The following is a 19,505-nucleotide window of genomic DNA, read 5'->3' as shown; positions in this document are numbered from 1 at the left end:
GTTATCCATGGGGAATACCTGAGACTTAGATTTTCAGATTTCTTGGCCAACCTTGTTATGTCATTTTCCCTTCCCATTTATTTATTCCCATTTCCTTCCCATTTAATAAACACTCTTCTAGCAGATGCGAACAGATGATGTTCCTAACACTTTCTAATATTGGAATAGTGAAACTATGTATCCACATCTCAGTCTTTTCTGGCCTTGGAGCCTTAAGTATTGTTCTGTGATACCCTTCACATAGGAGTAGATGGAACTAATGCAGTGGTGAAGAATTATATCAAGAGCTGATGCGGGGACGCTTGTTCTAGTATCTTGTTAAAAGACTTGGAAGGGAAGAGGATAGTTTTATTATCGTGACATAGCTCTTTCTTGTGTTTCAGGTTTATTTGGTGACAGACATCTCCATCCAGCACCAGATAGGGAGCAAACAGCTGGGGCTGCATTACTGTCTTTGTTCTGGAACATGTTTGATTTGTTGCTGGTTTCTGTTTCCACTTTCAGGTGGTGTTACACCTCTTTCACTTCAGAGTTTGGGAATAAACAGTTTGGTCAGCATGCACCTGAAAGCTTGTTTTCCTTTACTGATGTAGTATGTCAGGTTTCTTCAGATGTCTCTTTATTGTACTAAATCCTTTACCTGTAAAGCTCAGCCCCTCTCAGTCTCTCCAGGGAGAGCTTTGTCTAGATTATCAAGGAAAACACTTGTGTGATGACTGCACAACCTCTCCAGGCAGCCAGTTCCAGGGCTCAGTCACCTGCCCAGTAAAGCAGCCTCCTGCTGTTCAGGGGGAACCTGCTGTGCTTCAGTCTGTGCTCATACACACAGAGCTTTGCACACATCTCTTCTTCAAGCTCCCATGAAAGCAAGAGTCCAAAGCTGACCTCCATGCCCAGGCACAATGGGACAAGCAGTGGAAAGATCCTGTCATACTTCCAGTACATATTCTGGTACTAACCAGACATGTCCTAGGTGCTGTTGCAAATACCCCAGAGATCTCATGCTCATTTTCAAAATGTTTTCATTTAAAGAAGACCAAAACCCCACTGTTTATCATCCGTCTTGAAAGCAACTCAGCCCTGAATTATGTAACAGCCACTGTTAGAGCAGTTTGACCCAAAAGGCCAGGACCTGTTTCTCCACCCAGCCAGGGAACTTCTGGGTGTGAGCGAGCACAGTTCTCATTGCCACCCTCTGAGAAATAAAGGGCATAGACAGGGTAAGGACAGAGCTTGCCTTCACTGAGGAGAAAAAAGGGGAGGGGGCAGAGGAGACAAGGAGAAGAAAGTATCTTCTGCCATGTGAGAGAAGGAAACAAATTTTTCAGCATGCACAAGAATGGAGACTTAAAGCAGCCAGCCCAGCAGCAACCTTTTGATAGTAGGTACTGCAGAACTTTGAAAGACAAGTCAGCTTAAAAATATCTGTTAGGTGGGAAAACTGGATGAGATGACTTTTGTTAATTTTCTGGTGTTCCTGAGTAGCTTGGAGAAAGAACCTGTCCCACAGTTTCACCTGTGTTAGCCCTGTGAGTATAGAAGAGCAGTTTATAGAACAGACACTGCAGTCTACTCCAAGGTAAAAAAGCAAGATGAAGGAAAAAGAATAGCCCAAGACTGCCATTCCTTTGGTCTTTCAAGTCAAGCAGTAAGTAAACAGATGTCCAAAATAAGGTGTGGTCTGCAGTTGTTTTGAGTGTTCACTGATAGCTGATTTAAAAAACACACTTTCAATGCCACATGGCTGAATACCAAATCAGTAAACGGTTTCTTAAATATAGAAATGGGGAATAAAGAATTAGCAAAAGCTCTGATGTAGTAGCACCCACTGAAAAATAAGTTTATTTAGAAAAGATTGTAAATAATATATACACAACAAGCTTTAAGCTTCTTCACTTTTTTACAGAAATCTACATTATTTTTGTTGATGTGCTAACACTTCAGCAGTTTTGACATGGTCTACAACTTAGTGTCCATGATAATATTACCATCCTTGTCCTTTATTCTGACTCTCCCAGAGACATACTTGGTTTCCTGCTGTCCATTCATGTAGACAGTCTTGACAGTCCCATCTGGATATTCCCGTCTCTTAAACTGTGGTGTGTGCAGTTCTCGCTGGCCATTATTGAACTCTATAGTTTTGGTTCCATCTCTGCATTAAAGGGGAAAAAAATCCCAAGGATTATGCATTGGTGTAAGATCAGTCTCAGAACCAGCATTGGATATGTAAGCCTAAATGAAGGAAGACAGTATTTGTGGTGAAATCTTGTTAAATATCTCAGCTGGCTCACACTCAAAAACCTGTTTCTGCAAAACTGGTATGACTTTTTGATACTTGAGAGCCTCCACTGCACTTTATCTGCATCAAATTCATCATTGCTAAAGTCCAAGGGAAGTTTAAAACTTGGTATTTTGAGCACTATCAGTTATCTGCTGTCTCACACCTGCTTCCCACACCAGCCAGCTTCCTAGATATTTTTTTTCTAGAATTATGTACTAATAGAGAAGTCTCTTAGGTTAGAGTATGAGACAATACACTGTCTTTATGCCTCTTCCATGCTACCAAAAAAAAAGGAAAAAAAACCCAAACCCAAAACTCAAGCAGTAACTATGTGTTCACAGTATAGTCCATTGAAATGTAAACCTTCAGATCTAGAAACACACCTGTCACCATATAGGGCCCCTGTCATTGAGCCCCAAGTGCTCCCAGCCCAGGGGACCCCAGAAGGAAAAGCTCACCGCTGCACACGAACAATGGTACCATCAGGAAAGATACTTTCTTCTTGGCCATCTGTAAATAGACTCTTAATTGTCTGATCAGGGAAGGTTATTTCCTTCTTGCCATCAGGATAATGCTTCTCTGAAACGTATTTTGAGACAATATGCTCATTACATAAATACATATCTATATCTGGGCAATAACTCTGACAGGTTGGATGATTTCTTTACCTATTTGTCCATTTGAAAACTGCAAGACCTCTAAGCCATCAGAGTATGTAGTGTGAGTAGTCTTAGCATCAGCATAGTAATAAATCTGCAGACAACAGTTCAGATTTAGTGTAACTAACGAGAAGTTTTAAATGAGTGTACACATGCAGATAAATAAGCATTTATTTAAAAATGCAGATACAGGATACCTACCACTGTTTGATCAGGCATAATCTGTTTGACATCCCCATTGAAGAAGGTTATAGTTATGGTCTTCCCATCAGAGCTCACTTTTTTCCATGTTCCATTTGGGAAAAATATAAGGTGACAGCCATTTTTCAAAACCTTCTCAACCTAATGAAAACATGAGTGAGGTCAGTATTAAGCCCTCACACTCAGATTCTCACTTATCTTTCCCAATGGCTGTCTTCCAGAATCTCCAAGTGCCAAGCTCTCGTTTTACCTTTCCATCACGATAAGCAGTTTCTGTCTGTATCTCTTCACTGCCTGTAAATGCAGGAGCAGATGGTGGTGACACATATGCTTCATTAGGAGAAGTGTCCTGAGATGACAAGCAAAAACTCAAATCAAGCTTTGTCTTTATATATTTTTTTCCTAGGCTGACAGGTATTTTAGGAAACAAGGAGCATCACAGAAGGAAGATGAATATGGGGAGGCATAAACACAATATGGGGTTTAAGCAACTCCAAATATAATTCAAATGGTACAAGAGATGGAGACTGAGCAATCATAAGATATCTGTGGTCAGTTGTAGTCTGGACTAAAGTGGAATTCAGTGATGTGCTGTAACATGGTGCTCAATTTTCTTAAGAAATCCACATCATGGTATGAAACAGTCAAGTTCTCTAAAGCCTAAGTGTAACCTACAGCAATTAATTTAAGAATGAATTAAACTATTTCAAAGAATTTTGCACACTTGCCCTACACGGAGCATACGAACATCCATCCTTCTTTAGCCCTCCCAAAAGGTAAAAAATTCAAAAGAGCAGGAGATTATGACTTTGTATTTTTCCTGAGCCAATGAATAATGCAACTACTAGACAAAGGTAAAACACTCCTCATTGACTGGTACATAGCCATTTCTGTTATGACAATAAAAGCTGAAGATCACAAAAAGATGAGTCAACAGCCTCATCAGTCACCCTCCAGATACTCCTTAACTTTTCTATTTTAGGCTTTTTCTTCTCTGCTTTGAAAATCAAATCAAGACACAGGACTTATTACCATTAAAGTCTGAGAAGAATCTTCTAGTGCTGTCATTGCCTCAGAGTTGTTTCTTTCATTAGCAGGTCCTGATGTAGGTGTTCTAGAAAGTTTTCCTACTGGGATACATGTAATAGTTAAATTTGACGCAGAAATTTAAGTGTGGTTTATGAGTTACAATTATATAGGAGGTCAAGCTGTTCAGGACACCCACATTTCTTAACTGCAGTAGAAACTGAAAGCAGGGTATGTATTAAATGGATAGGCACATGCCCAGAAAAGAATCAATCCCTGACATTGTTTGTCAGGAAGATGCTAGAACTGAAGAATCATTACAATGGACATTTAATGCACTTTCTCTCCTATTTCATCTCTCTAGATTTACAAAGGATTTGCCCCTCCTAGAAATTTAGACAATATTATTAGTGATGCCTTATAATGAACAAAGGAAGATTAATATCAACTTTTAACATGAACTGATCAGCATATTTTTTCCATGTCTCTCCCATCAAATTACCAAAATAAAACTACCTTCAATTCTGGAACATACTCCTGTAACAGATAACATGATGGTTGGATGAGCTGTCAGAGGTGTCAAAGAAGTACCCTGCAGTTACTTTCCATATATGATTATCCCTTAGGAAGGCAAACACTAACTAACTGTGAAGAAGGAACACCTGCCACAGCATTGCCCATATGATTACAGATCCTGCTAACAGAAGTTTCTGAAGAGACGCAGCAGTTCTGATGCTATCAGCACACTCAACTAGACATTAGGAAGAAATTCTTCACTGTCAGGGCAGTGAGGCACTGAACAGGTTGCCCAGAGAAGCTGAGTTTGCTCCTCTCCTGGAATGGTCCAAGGCCAGGTTGGATGGGGCCCTGAGCACCCTGGTCTAGTGGGAGGTGTCCCTGCACATGGCAAGGGGTTGGAACTGGATGATCTTTGAGGTCCCTTCCAACCCAAACCATTTGGTGACTCTGATCTAACCAACATCTGCATCTTGGAGAACACCAGTGATGAATGTCATTTTTGATTACAGAAAGCAGCTTCTGCAGTGCTCCAGACCATCAAGTAAGACCAGAAGCATTTTTCACTCCAAAACTGGAGTGAAATCACAGCTTTCTCCAGAATCCCACCATATGAGGTATGTATCCATATGCTCAAGGCCATGACAGCTCCCACTCTGTCTTCTTTTGAGGTGGTAATACACTCCACAAAGCAAAACTTCAGATTCATTTTATTTTAAAGACTTCAGAGAATTTTCTGCATAGACAAATATTTTTACCTTTTGTTTGTGAATAAGTTTTGCCATTTATCTTGCTGCACTTCTGTGCTGGAAGAAGCGGAGATGCAGTTCGACTTTTTAGGCCTCTGTTTGGTAGACACTAAAAGAAAGGAAGTATTTGTGGTTTATGTTACATGTAATCATAACTGTTCATACAGAGTCAATAAAATTTATAGACCATATGACATGAAATTTACTGCAAGCTTTAAAAGTTTTGAGAATTGATCAGAAGAAGGGCTTGTGTAATATAGCCCAAGGTGTGCTTTGGAGCTCTTCCTCCATCAGCTCCCTCACTATCAACAACTCCAGAATGTTAATTTGATGCAAGCAATCCAGAATAATAGTTATAGTTTCAAAACTTAATATAAATGCTTTAGACAATTGTGAACTCCTTGGTTTGCCTGGTTGATCCCAAAGGGGCAGAGGTTCACAACTTAGACTCCATCAATTATTTTTCTTTCATACTTGCATAATTTTTAATTTCCAAGATGAGTTCCTCAACAAAAGGGATGCTGCACATTGTGAGCATTGACATTTGCAGAGAATATGACATTAACAAAATTCTGTGTCTGTCACCACTAGTGTAGTCCCCACATCAGTAAATTAAAAGTAAACAGCTAAGTTGTAGCTATTAAGAGTCCAAGTTCATAACAGAAATCTCACCAGTATTCACACAAAGGTATTTACATCACCAAGATTAGTAACTTACAGATTCTGCTCTATTTAGACTCATCCCAGGATTTTCTATTTTTTTCTTGCTTCCAGCAGCTTCTACTTTCTTCCAGGCTTCTAGACGAAACTTCTCCATAATTTTGATTTCCTCTTTTAGCTCAAAATTCTCATTTACTAAAGCTTCTATTTGATCTTTCAGGCGTCGATGGGTGGTCGACCATTTTGCCTCTTTTCGTTTTAGATCTTCCTGTAACTCTGCAATCTGCTGTTTTAAAGCCTTAGAAAAATGCATGTTTTTGTTTTTAATATAATAAAATATATTTTAGTTTCTAATAGAAATACAAACATAAGCAAAAAGGCATAAGTGGCAAAAAAGTCAAATCAGCTTAATAGTGCTGGGGTGAAAGGTAAGGAAGAGTTTTCTTTCCTTGAAAGAGTGATTATTGACTTCAAACTACCAACTTTATAAGCTCTACTCCAATCACAGGAATTGTTTTTATTGCTTTCTTGGCATCCTTTACACTTCCTAGATTGGCCAGTACAAATACACTTGAGACAGAAACACAAAATCCTTAATGCTACCCTTGGAGAGCCCTTCAAAAATCTTGGCACAGGAAAACAGAGGGAGGACACAAACACACATGCAAATCTGCCTAGTTTAGCAAATGTCAATTCAGTTTTCTGAAGGGAAATTTGGAAGGAAGGAAGGAAGAGGGAAATCCCTGTGTGATGTTTAATATGGCTTGCTTATGCATCTCATATACCATACATCCTGACAATGAAGGAAGAAACAGATCTTGTTCTTATATCATTGATAACCTAAAGATCTATAAGTGATAATAAAATGTAACTTTGAAAATTGTAGAAGGTTATTACATAGACTGTAAAAGAGCTGTAGACAGAATAAAACCCTTGTGGAGTTCTAGTTTGCACTTTGATCTACTAGCACAAATAAAAACTTCCAACTTAGTATTTCAACTTTGGTAATTTTGTTTCAAAGCTGAAGATCATTCTATCAGTCACCAGCAGTTCTTAGTATGTAAATGTGACAAAAAAAATTTGCTCATGAGGAGTTTTTGCCTTAAAACCAGCAAACAGCATTGTAAAGACTGTAGTTCCCTTCCTCAATCAGAATAATTTAGATTGGAAAAAAAACCTTTAAGATCATGGAGTCTAACTGTTAATCCAGCACTGCCAAGTTCACCACTAACCCACATCTGCTAGCAGTTCCCATCTTGCAATCACTTGTAATCTTTGAACTAAGTTAGAATTTAGTTCTTGACTGCCTTTGAGTGAACTTACATGTTCCTGCATGGACTAGAATAATAATATATTTTTATACCTGAATTTCATCCCGTTCTTTTTTATCTGGAATTGCTCTAGCTTCTGTGGTGTATTTTTCAAAAACTTTACGCTCCTTTTGCAATTTTTTTATTTCCTTTTTTTTATATTCTTCTATTTCAGCCAGTTCTTGGGCTTTCTTCTGTTCAAAGTCTGCAATTTCTTTCCTATAATTATGAAACAAAGTTGTTGTTTTAGCCCAAATTTCCTTTATATCAGGATTTTAGAGAAAGTGAAGACTCAGTGTCTTGTGGTCACAGATTGAAATTCAGCATCCATTACCCCCAGGAAGACTTACTTATAAATGGTATTACTTATTTAAGGAGTAAGAATTGTCACACAGTGGGTGTTTGAAGTCCAACAATATATATTTTTATATCTTCTAGTCACAAACATTATCCTGAATTTAGAAAAGTTTCGGCTAAAATCTTGCTACATTCTTCAAAACATTAGAACACCGTCCCCCAAAAGCACCAGAGAAAAGAATCTGCTTATAGGTGGTCAAAAATTAAACGTTAGCCAAAGACACAATGCTGTTCCCAAACAAAACAAAAGTGGCTGTGGTAGGAACAGATGTGCCCCATTTATGTCATCAGAGGTAATTATTCTCTTCTATATGCCACTTATAAATGTCCCTGTTCAAACTAAAAGGTTCTCAGTGTTTACACACAAATATCAAATCCAAAGCAAAAGCATTAAGACCAGTACTGCAAGGCTAATTCAGGATTGTATTATCCTTCAGAACAAAAGTATACATTCTCCAAAATACACCCTTTAGGGACATCATATTAATTGAGCAGGGGTTCTTAACACTATTAAATTGTGTATAATAATTACAGTTTAACATACCCATAGAGCAACAACTTGTGTCTAGCCCTATCTCCACTGTATCTGAAGCATGTGAATTGTTTACCTGTGCTGTGGGTAACTGGGCATTAGAGGAGTCTGCAACACGCTATGCAATTGAACTCACCAAAAAGTTTCGAGTAAAACTTACCTGATACTTGCCAGGGCGTGCTCTCTTTCTTCACGGAGTTTACTCAGAGTTGTGTTTTCAGCTCGGAATCTCTCAATTTCATTTTCCAACTCAGCAAGTCTCTCTCTCAGTAGCTGGGATGGAACAGTGTTTCCTGTCAAAAGACAGCCACATGCACATTATCCAAATGGCATTCATAAGACTGAAGTGAACAATTATCATACACCAGCTTAAAAATTATTAAAAAAAAAAGAAAAACCAAGTAAATACTATTTTAGAGACAGCAGTAATTTTGCAAAAAAGCTTCTACTATCCAAATAACACATAAGTTTTGTTTTACAATACTCTGCACTATTTACTCAAGTACCTCAAATATGGAGTAGGTCCATCACTTTTGTAGCACTTTTAAGTATGGAATGTATCTTTCATCTTGGTAGAACTAAAGCTGTATTTGGAATTGGAATTTGAAGAGCTTCACATCAAACCAGATAAATAAAATGAAGGTGTAAGGAGTGTATACGGCCTATGTGTAGGTACATACCACATATATGTGCCAGGTGCATGTATACAGTATGATGGTATAAAGTACAACAAACAGGAAAGTCTATAGTTGTAATTTTTTTCAAGTTTTAGTCACTACAAAGTCTGTTCACACCCATCCCGGATGGGGAATATGTTGCAGAGGCTGATAAAAGGGAGGGGTTTTTGTGGGCTTTTTTCCCATCCCAGTTTGCTGTTCTGTCACTACTTCAGAATCCCTGAGGTTTCAGAGTCTGAGTATGCAACAGAATAGACAAAATAGTGATGTTGCTGTGTAGGTGGTTTCCTTGCTCACCCTTAAATACTCTAAAATGCTGTAAAGAAACCTGAACCCCTCTTCCTGCAAACTTTTAGCAACCATCTTTAGACAAGCCTATACAATCAATTCTCCAGAAAACAATAAGCAGAAGTAGCAGCTTTCATATGAATCACAGAATATCCTGAGTTGGAAGGGACCCAAAAGGATCATCACGCCCACCTCCTGGCCTTGCACAGTACATCCCCAAGAGTCACACCATGTACATGAGCGCATTGTCCAAACACTTTTTGAACTCTGGTGTTGTGACCACTTCCCTGGGGAGCCTGTTCCAGTACCCACAGACCAGGACCCCCAGGTCCCTTTGTGTGGCACTGCTCTCCAGCATCTCATTTCCCAGTCTGTCTGTACATCCAGGGTTGCCCCATCCCAGGTGTAGAATCCAGAACTTTCCCATGTTGAATTTCATCTGGTTGGTGATTGCCTAGCCCTCTGATTTGTCCAGGTCTCTCTGCACAGCCTCTCCTCCCCATTTAGTATGGTTGGCAAACTTAGTATTCCTTCCAGTTCTGTGTCCAAGTCATTTATGAAGATGTTGAAGAGCACAGGACAGAGGATGGAGCCCTGTGGAACCCCAGTAGTGACAAGTCACCAGTCGATGTCACCCCATTCCCTGTAACCCTTTGTGCCTGACCTGTGAGCCAGTTGCTCACCCATCACACAATGTGTTTATCCAGCTGAATGCTGGACATTTGGTTCAGAAGGGCACTGACAGATATGAAATCAAAGGCTTTACTGAAATCCAAAAAGATTACATCAACTCGCTTACCATAAAAACCTAAACAAAATCCTAAACATTCACTGGAGCAGAGTCTGAAACCAAAATCACAACTTCAGTGACAAAAGATTTAAATATGAGGCTGTGCCATCATGCTTTCACTGAACAACTCTATTTTTAATGATAGCAGAAATGCAACAGCTGCAACAGGGGATTTTAGAGGCAGTTCTGCACAGACTGTAACCATATAGACAAAATGGAATTTGGGCAAAGCCAAAAAATTAATCCACATTTCCCATATTCCACATGAACTCTGTAGATACTATACTACTCTCAGAAAACCCAGAAAATCTGCCACTCCCCTATATTCCATGAGAGTAAAAAGTTACCCTAGCAGTGAATAGCGTTACCCTACTGTGGTGTAAATCCACTGTGGTGGAAAGGAAGGTACCACTTCATTTTCAGCTTGCTCTTGATATTTTCCTCCATTCAGAAACAGTGATCAAGCAGCTTCAGATCAAGTTGTTTCAATGACCTGAAGCCTCCAGAGGAAAAAAAAAAAAAAAGAACAACCCACCAATTAAATAAATAAAATTTTAAAAATAAGTTTTCACCAATCAGAGTCATACTGCAAGCTGTATAATTGTTAGATCTGGCATCAGACATGCAACCAGAAATGTAGGGGGAGAACAGGGCCATTTCTCGCAGTAGAAGTCTGTACTTAAACCCTCTGGTGTAATTTCAGTTTGGAGTTTAAGCACTAGTAGGGAAGACTTGTACAATACGCCTTCCTCGCCACTTCCTACCAGTTGCTGTTCTCTCACCTCCCAGCTCTGGTTCCACATTTGATTTGGTTTCATGCTCTGGATGGCAGCCTGCCTTCTGCTTTGGCTTCAGTGAAGGAAACAGTTTCATCATCAGGTTTGATACAGGAGGTCCATTTGTATCATTGTCCACTGCAGACTCTTTGGACATTTCATCTCCTTTCTTTGAGGCAACTTTTCTCTTTATTGCTTTGTCTGGGACAGCTGTATCATTCTTAAAAGAAAAGTCCATCTGCAAAAGCGTTTTAGTATATTTTTCAGGTAAATCAATGCTAACATAATTTTCATCAAGATCACTCCATGTTCTTTCATCATCAAACTCAAACTTATTCCTACTTATACAAGACATGCTTCTGTGTTCCTCTGTAGCTTTTCTAACCTTTTGCTTGGACAGTGCACCACAATCTTTGTCTGACAACCCAAGGTCAGCATCTCCACTTTTGCTCTCTTTGCTAATGTCTGTAACAGAACTTCCACAATCAAAAAATTCTGGATCACTTTCTCTCTGGTTCACAAGGGCTGTCTTAGCGTCTTTGCTGTCACGCTTCAATGTGGCCCCAAATTCACTCTCGGAATCTGTAGCAGTATCACTGTTGCACACACTTTTATCTTCATTTACAATCCAGCGATTACTTTTTAAAGCAGGAGCTGCTTTCATGGAAGAAGCTGAGACTATTACACCATCTGTTTTACTCAGTGGATCCTTCATTCTAAAATCTGTTCCTGAATTTAAAGCTGTATGCATAACTGGGCTATCATTTATATTTTCCTGTGCCATGCAGTCTGCCTTTTTATTTCTCTCATTTGTAAGTTCGACAGCCAGCACCTTGACTTGCTGCTGCTTTGCCTTGATAGGAGTAGAAGACATCCTACGGCCTTTTGAAGTTTGCTGGTCTCGTTCCAAGATCCTTTGCACAAATGAGGAATTACTTGAGAAAGATATTTCATCTGCAGCTTGTTCTAGAAACAAAAATTCATCTAATTCTAGATTCTCTTTTTCTTTTTCCTTTTCCCAGTTCTCCAGTTTATTCTGAAATGAAAGTTCAAAAGACAGTTCTGAATCTTTTACAGGGTGACCTATGGGACATTTAGAATTAGAAAAGGCACTGGTCAATTCCTGAGACAACTGAGACTTTTCAGCACCTGGTAATTTGTTTTTGGTTTTGCCAGTGTTAGACTTAGCAAATTCTACTCTGTTCTCTGTATTTTCTATTCTCTTATTAATTTCTGATGGGTAAGAATCTCTCATCTGTCCATCATGATTTTTTCCTGATGGCATTCTTGTTTCTAATGGCAAGATATTTTCTCCATTGTGATTCCTGAGTACCACTGTCTTCTCAATAGGACAACGTTTTACTTTATTGGGGTGATTGATTTTTTTACATGGTGCAAAAGGATTTTCAGAAACCAGTTCTTTGCCAGGAAGCACAGTTTTCTTCTGTATTTGTAATTTGTCCACTTTAATAACATTTCTATCATCTAAAGCCCTTTGTTGAAGTTTTGAGGTGTTTTCTACAAGTTTTGTCATTTTAGACTTGGCATTAGTGAATCTTGTTAAACCTTCCCCTCTTTTCAGGAAGGGTCTCTTGATCGCTGGTTTTTGGACAGCTGATCCATTTGTCTCCTGAAAATGAGTAAAGAAAAGCAAACAATAAAATGTTAAAAAGCTCCTTACACAGTTTGAAGATTTCTTCAAATAAATCCCAGATATCAGTAGAAATTTACATGGTACATTTCTGCTGGATTTCTGAAGACTTAAGCAAGTGAAATATTTGGGGTTTATTATTTTTCAGACTGTGAATGTTGCATTCAGTATTAGCTTTCCTTGCCAGCATCTTCCTTGTACACTTTTAAAGCACCTATCACATCTCGACACAATATATAAAAAAGAATGAAGGTTTTTAAAGTAATTATAAATAACCTGTAACTTCTGGTTTTGCTTCAGACGCTGTTCTTCTAGTTGTATCTGTTCTTCCAAGAATTCTTCAAAAGTTTGTTTCTTCTCATGTATTGCAGCTTTAATAGGTCTAGAGTAATTACAAAAACAACTCTTATAATTCTGTATAAAATTACTATGTTTAACATCACTAGTAGTCAAAGACCAATGGTGTAATTGCATAAAAGCTGACAAATTCTGAGGCGCTTTAGGCATTAAGTTAATCTGAGAAATGCATTTCAACACTACATGTTTATCCAATCCCTGCAATAGTTAATATACATATCTAAAAGACACTGTATGCAGGTTTTGTTGCTTTTTCTTTCACTGCTTTTCTTAATTACCCTTTCCTTCAGACAAATCACCAAACTTCCACTCATAATTTAGTCACAGTGCCAATTCCTACAGTATCACCTTTCCACTCAGGAATGCTACTGAGATAACGTTCCCCGTCTCCCTCTTTGATATTCCTCCTCCTTCACAGGAGTGCTGTGTCTGACTGGCATGGAGTGAGCTTTTTTTATAGCTAACAGTACTGATAACATAATATTTTAGCTATTACTGAACCCTGCTTGTACAGCATCAGGGCTTTCTCTGCTTTTTCATGCTGCTGCCCACCCCAGGAAGCAGACTGGGGGTGGGCAAGATCTACCCCAGGGGAGACATAGCCACATTTCATAGAATCATATAATCACTGAATGGTTTGGGTTGGAAAGGACTTTAAAGATCATCTTGTTCCAGCCTCCAAAAGTGGGCAGCAACACCTTCCACTCGACCAGGTTGCTCAGAGCCCTGTCCAGCCTGGCCTTGGACATTTCAAACAATCATAACTCCCCATAATCAACCAAAAAGTCACAGCCTCACCCTCCCCCTTCACATTACTACTTTCAGAACATAACAGTGGATAGGAGGTTGTAATAAATCAAACTGGGAACAGCAATCATAACTGCTTATATACCCAGCTGTACTGAAAGGTGTTTCTAAGCTGTCATTACCCCAGGCTGCACACACAGCTCTTCATCCAACATTTAATCTTTTACAGCACAAGCAATTCCAAGCAAGAGCCTCTCTTACCACACATCTCCACAGTACCTAGAAAAATCAAATCCTTTGTTAAGAAATTGCACAAATTCAGAGTATCACTCTTTCATTCAGGACTCAGAATTCAACCAAACTTGTGCAATTTGATAAAAAATGCATAATCATAGTCTGAATTACCTTTCCTCTGTATTAGTCAACAATTGATCACCTCCACGGGAATTTTCAGAGACAGCTGCACTTCCCACACCTAAAGGATCGATGTGATTATCTTCACTCTCCATTAATAATCCCATCTTTTTTTCTGGACACCACATGTTTTTTCCTGTGAAAGCAACAGAGTTGTTTTTTTGGTTTTTTTTTTTTTTTTTTTCATCCCAACAACAAATCAGTTTTCAGCAAATACTTTAAAAAGCATTCAGGTCAGATGAAAACCAGAAGTGAGCTTCATGGCCATGTGATCTGAATTCCTACATAAAACAGTTCTAAGATTTCCCCAAATTAATTCTTATTTGAATTTGCACTTTCTTTTTAATGGAATAAGCAATTATGCATTAAAAATTTCCACAGACCTTAAATAATCCATTCTGATTGTTCATCTGCTTTGCTATTGTTAATACATGGCTTCAAAACATAACTAAACAAATGTTGATGTCTGCTGTACTGGTGAGCTCTCTTATCAAGCTTCTTGTTTCCCACATATATATGCATAAATTGAGAAGAATTTGATTTTTGGCTTATGCTGCTTTTAGCCAAACTCGAATGGACAACAACAGGAACATTCTGAGGTCTGTAAGTTGTCAGTAAACAAACCAACATACCAAGTAAACTAAAATCATAAAACCTTCAAAATAAGTAGCAGAAAATTACTCCCAGTGACAAGGAGAAAAAAGCACCACACATCACGTTATCTTTCTGTAAATGACTAAGCAGTAATGTATTTGTCCTCTTTGTTTTTTAAACAATTTGGCCTTTTCAGAGGCACACACAGACCTTGCTTTTCACCGGCAGACACTTCTGAAAGATTGGTCTTCAAAGATGAGGTGCATTCTCTGTTATTCAGCTTTTGTAAAGAACTGTTGTCTTGTGTATGGGAAGAAACAACGAGAGCACGAGCTCTGTCTTCAAAGATATTCTGATACTCAGACAATGGCAACTGAGGTGAAGGTGCTAAGCCTGTGGAATGCCTAGGTCTCTGCTTTTGACTTTCAGCCATTACAGTATAACCTTGAAAGAAGAAGGAACAAAATGGCTGTGTCATTCCATTTATATCACAAAACTACTGCTCCACAGGAGAAAAGAAATGGCACTGAAGGGCAGGATTGATCACCCAGCCTCCATCCTTATGTCACTGACCAAGAATAAGTGATTAGGCAATCTTGATTTTCTTCTCCTACAATAAGCCCTAATTTAATCTTCTCAGGTAGGCAGAGTGAAAGACAATCATTTAAGTCAGGTTGGACTGGCACTGCCAAGAGCATAAAGTACCCCTCCTCAGCTCTTAAAGCTTTTCCCAGGCTAGAGCTGTACCCCTCTCCTTGCACCCAGCAAACAAGACTGGAAAACTGATACAGGTTACAAGTCTCTGTTTTTAAATACAGATCAGCTCTCTATTCTGGTTCAGTTCATCGCCTGAATGTGATATGTGTTAGCAGAAACAAGGAAGGACCACTTCATTTGGCTACACTGAAAACTTAAAGCAATCAAAGGTACTGTGAGAAGCAGCTAATCAGAAAGGAAAATAATTGTTTTACACTTCAATACATGTACTTTGAAGCAAGGGCCACCATCATAGCACATATTGATCAAGCCACAATTACAGCTGGCATTTTATAAAAATAGGACAGTACTCCTTCTTCAGTAGCACTCAACTTTCAGGCACTGAAGCAATGCAGCATTTATCTTTGACTAATCAAGTAATCTGAAGGTGAAGAACCCAGAAGACACTTTCAGATTTTAACTGGAAAATGAGATTAAATTTTTCAGTTTGTACAAAGTACATCATGTGCTTTCTTTCTCCACTTACCAAGAGCTGCTGGCTGGCCAGATACCATGCTAAGTAGCTTCTGCTGCTCTTCCATTAACCTTTGAAGTTGTTCCATCTGTTGTTTCTTTAACTGCTCCTGTTTCTGCTGTTGCAATTCCTTCAGCTTTTCAAATAAATAAACAAATTTATTAGAGGCTAGATTTATTTAGAATGTGCCATAGAATTATTTTGTTATAGATTATCAATTACTTTCTAAGGACACTTAATAATTCCTCTTAAGATACCAATAAATCAGCTAATATTTATTTAGCCACTGATTGTTACTACTGACAATATTTAAAAAGTGGGAAGCATTCTCCTGTCATGTAAAATACAGGAGAAAACTTTTAAAACACCTGGTAATTCGTGGAATTCTACTCTGGAGACACACTCTCCCTCTCTCCACTCCAGTGAACAGACATAGGGATTTATACTGATGTAGCTGCTGGCAGAGTGGACAAAGACTTCTTAGTCCTTAACTGCAAGGCGTACTAAAGTGCTGCTGAAAACTTCCAGTCAACACAATTTGTATCCAGTATTTGGGAAGAGCTTTAAGTGAACAGCCACTTACACTGGATTGACTGACACATTTGCATTAGGAAAAAAAAAAAAAAAAAAACATAAGTAACATAACAGCATTACAGTTCCAGGCCTTTTTTATCCTGATGTCTTGGATACTTTATCACATTCAACACTAACATATCTCCTCATCTAAATAGAACCAGGTATGTCACATCTGCTTTGAGAACTAACAAAAGATGTTGTTATAGATACAAGAACACTCAACTCCACTGTGTTGTGAATACCTGTAGTCAAGCACTACTACGGTAATGACCAGCACCCCATTTCCACAGCCTCAAGTGAAGAAACACTGTAGAACTGTGTGCACCTTTCCAGGAAAAAAGATTTTAAGAACGATTTCATTTTAAACTGGAACTTGTGCCATCTGGAAACAACTGTAGTTACACTCTCAGTAAATGCACGTCATGAGGAGGACACCAACTTTCATGTGAGCATAACTGGAACTTAGCATTTACTCTTTAAGCTTGCTGTGGCCTATACATTCGTTGCAAGGGGTTTGCTTACTTGCAGGCATCACATGCAGGAACAAAACAAATCTTACTGTAAGTATGTCAAGGAATTCTAGGTATATTTATTACCTGTTCAAGCTTTTGTAAGAGTGGATCACTGTGACTGGATTTCTTCTGACCATCCACTTTACCATGGACTAAGTCTGGTTTAGAGCTTTCTATGTTTCCAGCTGCTGCTGGAAAAGGTGTTCCAGTGGTACATTGCTGAAGTGCCAGGGAGCTGGCAGACTCTTCACACAGAGAGTCATCACTTACAGAACAGCTGTCTGAAAGATGCAGCACTTCTTCAGGTAAAGCTGTGATGTCTTCAGGTCCAGGTAACAAATTTTCTTTCTTAAAGTTCAAACCAGCAAAACTAGGACCTAGTAAGACTCCAGCACGGGCACTATTAAGCATCCAGTGTGCACTGAAGTTTTGCTCACCACTCAGATTTTCAACAGTTGGCATCTTGCAAATTATATTCCAATTTCTTTGCTGATCAGCATTAACACAATAATATTATGTTCTGTAGGTTTAAAACAATATAACTTTCAAAGTTCCAGGTAGTTGGTATGGACAGTTATCTATCTACTTCTAGCACCTAGAAATTAGGCAGATAAACAAAATCAGATATTTACAATAACAGATTCCCAGAAAAAGAAAGTTACTCTCTTACAACCAACCTAGTGTATTTATAAAAATAAGTCATAGTCAATAGAAACAATTTGGATAATAAGTAACAAGCACTTTTGGTGCAGAAAATCAACATAATCCAACTCTTAATTGTATTATTTGAGGCAGCCAATATAATCTCAAATACCATAAAACCATATGTAATATTTTCTTCAGTAGTACTGGGAGGGATTCAGAATTTTTTTTAAACACTTGCAACAAAAGAAGTGATTTGATGAGCTGAGAGATGTCCACCACGTGACCTCCATATTAATACAGTTTCAGATATGTCCATCTAAATACAAACACTTTACTGCACATATTTCAATGCAATACTTATCATTTTCATATCTTCCTTAGTTTCTCAAGGAAACGCTGCAACTACGCTGCCTGTTATCTTCCTTCACCCAAAAAGCTTCTTTAAAATCCATCCAAAGGAAAGTTTAAATACAGCAACAAATCCTACAAGTGCCATAAAACATGAATAAATTAATGTAGGAAGGAAGTGATTTCCTCACTTAGGAAGAAAAAGACAAAACTGCTGCTGGTGACAGTGCGGCAACAGGAGCCGGGCTGCTCAGACGTGCTTCCTCAAAGTAATCCCAGGGCAAATAATTCTCTGCCTCTGTGGTGTGTCCGGGGAATACAGAGGAGAAAAGGGGCCAGGGCACCAAGGACAAACAACCACAGCAGCCCACGTTCAAGAGTCCTGCTAATGAGGAAATAACTTCTTAAAGCTTCCTCATTCCCAAGAGATCAGCCCATGCCAGCTCTCACTTGGCTTTCCCGCAGTCGAAATACTTATCCTTCCAACAAGAGTTTGAAACCGCGACTGGGGGAACCATTATAGAAATGTTTTGTATAGAAACGATTGCTTTCTGTTTCCCAGCGAGGTGCAGATTCCCGCAGTGGCAAATTGAAGTCTGCAAGGTCCACGGTCTGTTTTCCCCGTCCCCTTTGGGAGACCCTCTGGACGCCGCCTGCCAGTCTAAACCTCCCCATGAAATTTACAGCAGCAGCACCTTCGTGCCAATCGGAACAGCCGGCAGGGATCAGGCTGATTCGTCCCGCGAAGGGGAGGAGGGACAAAGGGATCCCCATATAGGTCGACAGTGGGGAGATGAGCGCAGCCCCACTCCTCAGCCGAGCCGAAGCGTCGGGCCCAGCGCCCTCCTTCTCTCACTGACGCCGCCCCCACAGAGCACACCCCAAGCGCACCCCCAGCCCCGAAGCACCCGCTTCACGACAGCTCCGACCCGCGGTCCCTCGCATATAGCGAGGCAGCTGCCCCGGCCCCGCTCCTCAGGCCGCCACCTCAACCGCGCCCAGCTCCGACTGCCACAGCCTTCTCCTTCTATTACAAACCTGCCGCCATCGCACAGCCTCCCGGCGCCACAGGCGGGCACCGCCCCGCCGCCCTGCATGCTGGGAGCTGTAGTTCGAGCGCCGCAGGGCCGCCTCGCAGCTGGCCGGATTGGGACTACAGCTCCCAAGAGCCTCCGCGGCGGGAAAGCGGTTGATGGGCACCCACAGCGGCGGCCGTGCCCCGGTTCGTGCCGGGGCTGTCCGGGCGGGAAGCGGCGGCGGGACTCGCTCCGGGTTCGAGGCCGGGGCCCGGCCCCGGGCTGGGGTTGTCCCGGCTCCTGAAGGTGCCCCGCAGCTCGAGGTGCCTCCCGGGTGCTCCCTGTGGTGGCCCTTTGCAGAGGTCTCTTGGGGCAGCGTCGCTCTGCAGCTGGGGCGAGGCTGTAGCTACACACAGCCTTTTAAACTTTAAACAGCAGCGGGACGAAGGAACGCAAAGATAAATGGGCGAAATGCACCTCCAGGCTTTCTGACATTTTGTGCTTTAGGCACGCTCTGTCTAACGGAGCGAAATTAGTGTTTTCCTCTAGGCTCCAGAAAGCGATAGAGCAGCACGCTCCGGTCTTGGGGAGC

At 40.1% G+C, this 19,505-nt stretch overlaps 1 protein-coding gene across 3 annotated transcripts; it reads right to left on the bottom strand.

Annotated features, from left to right (window-relative positions):
* Positions 1-1,816: 1,816 nt before the first annotated feature.
* CENPJ (centromere protein J) lies at positions 1,817-19,037 on the bottom strand. Of its 3 annotated transcripts, XM_068181350.1 has the most exons (17): positions 18,936-19,037; positions 16,989-17,499; positions 15,829-15,952; positions 14,796-15,029; positions 13,983-14,127; positions 12,750-12,855; positions 10,829-12,452; positions 8,452-8,584; positions 7,456-7,621; positions 6,151-6,390; positions 5,442-5,541; positions 4,174-4,268; positions 3,392-3,490; positions 3,142-3,282; positions 2,950-3,034; positions 2,740-2,860; positions 1,817-2,152 (listed from the first exon to the last, which is right to left on the bottom strand). In XM_068181350.1, exons 2-17 carry the CDS (start codon positions 17,364-17,366, stop codon positions 1,960-1,962), a joined length of 3,984 nt encoding a protein of 1,327 aa, XP_068037451.1. In that variant the 5' UTR covers positions 17,367-17,499; positions 18,936-19,037; the 3' UTR covers positions 1,817-1,959. The 3 variants fall into 3 exon arrangements, with proteins under 3 accessions (XP_068037451.1, XP_068037449.1, XP_068037450.1); XM_068181348.1 differs by lacking the exons at positions 1,817-2,152; positions 2,740-2,860; positions 2,950-3,034; positions 3,142-3,282 and having other exon boundaries at positions 3,460-4,271; XM_068181349.1 differs by lacking the exons at positions 1,817-2,152; positions 2,740-2,860; positions 2,950-3,034; positions 3,142-3,282; positions 18,936-19,037 and adding an exon at positions 18,806-18,908 and having other exon boundaries at positions 3,460-4,271.
* Positions 19,038-19,505: the final 468 nt, after the last annotated feature.

This window comes from Anomalospiza imberbis, chromosome 2 (genome assembly GCF_031753505.1).
Source record: "Anomalospiza imberbis isolate Cuckoo-Finch-1a 21T00152 chromosome 2, ASM3175350v1, whole genome shotgun sequence".
In the NCBI taxonomy this organism is placed as follows: domain Eukaryota; kingdom Metazoa; phylum Chordata; class Aves; order Passeriformes; family Viduidae; genus Anomalospiza; species Anomalospiza imberbis.
Note: the sequence above shows the minus strand (reverse complement) of the source record. Positions and strands in the feature narration are given on the sequence as shown.

Bases quoted from the DNA above. Each gene is read 5' to 3' on its own strand.
- CENPJ (XM_068181350.1), bottom strand. From the start codon at position 17,366: ATGCCAACTGTTGAAAATCTGAGTGGTGAGCAAAACTTCAGTGCACAC. The intron at 15,030-15,828 runs GTAAGTGGAGAA...TCTTCTTTCAAG, and splicing joins TGGCCAGCCAGCAGCTCTTG to GTTATACTGTAATGGCTGAA. The intron at 3,491-4,173 runs GTAATAAGTCCT...TTGTCATCTCAG, and splicing joins ATTCTTCTCAGACTTTAATG to GACACTTCTCCTAATGAAGC.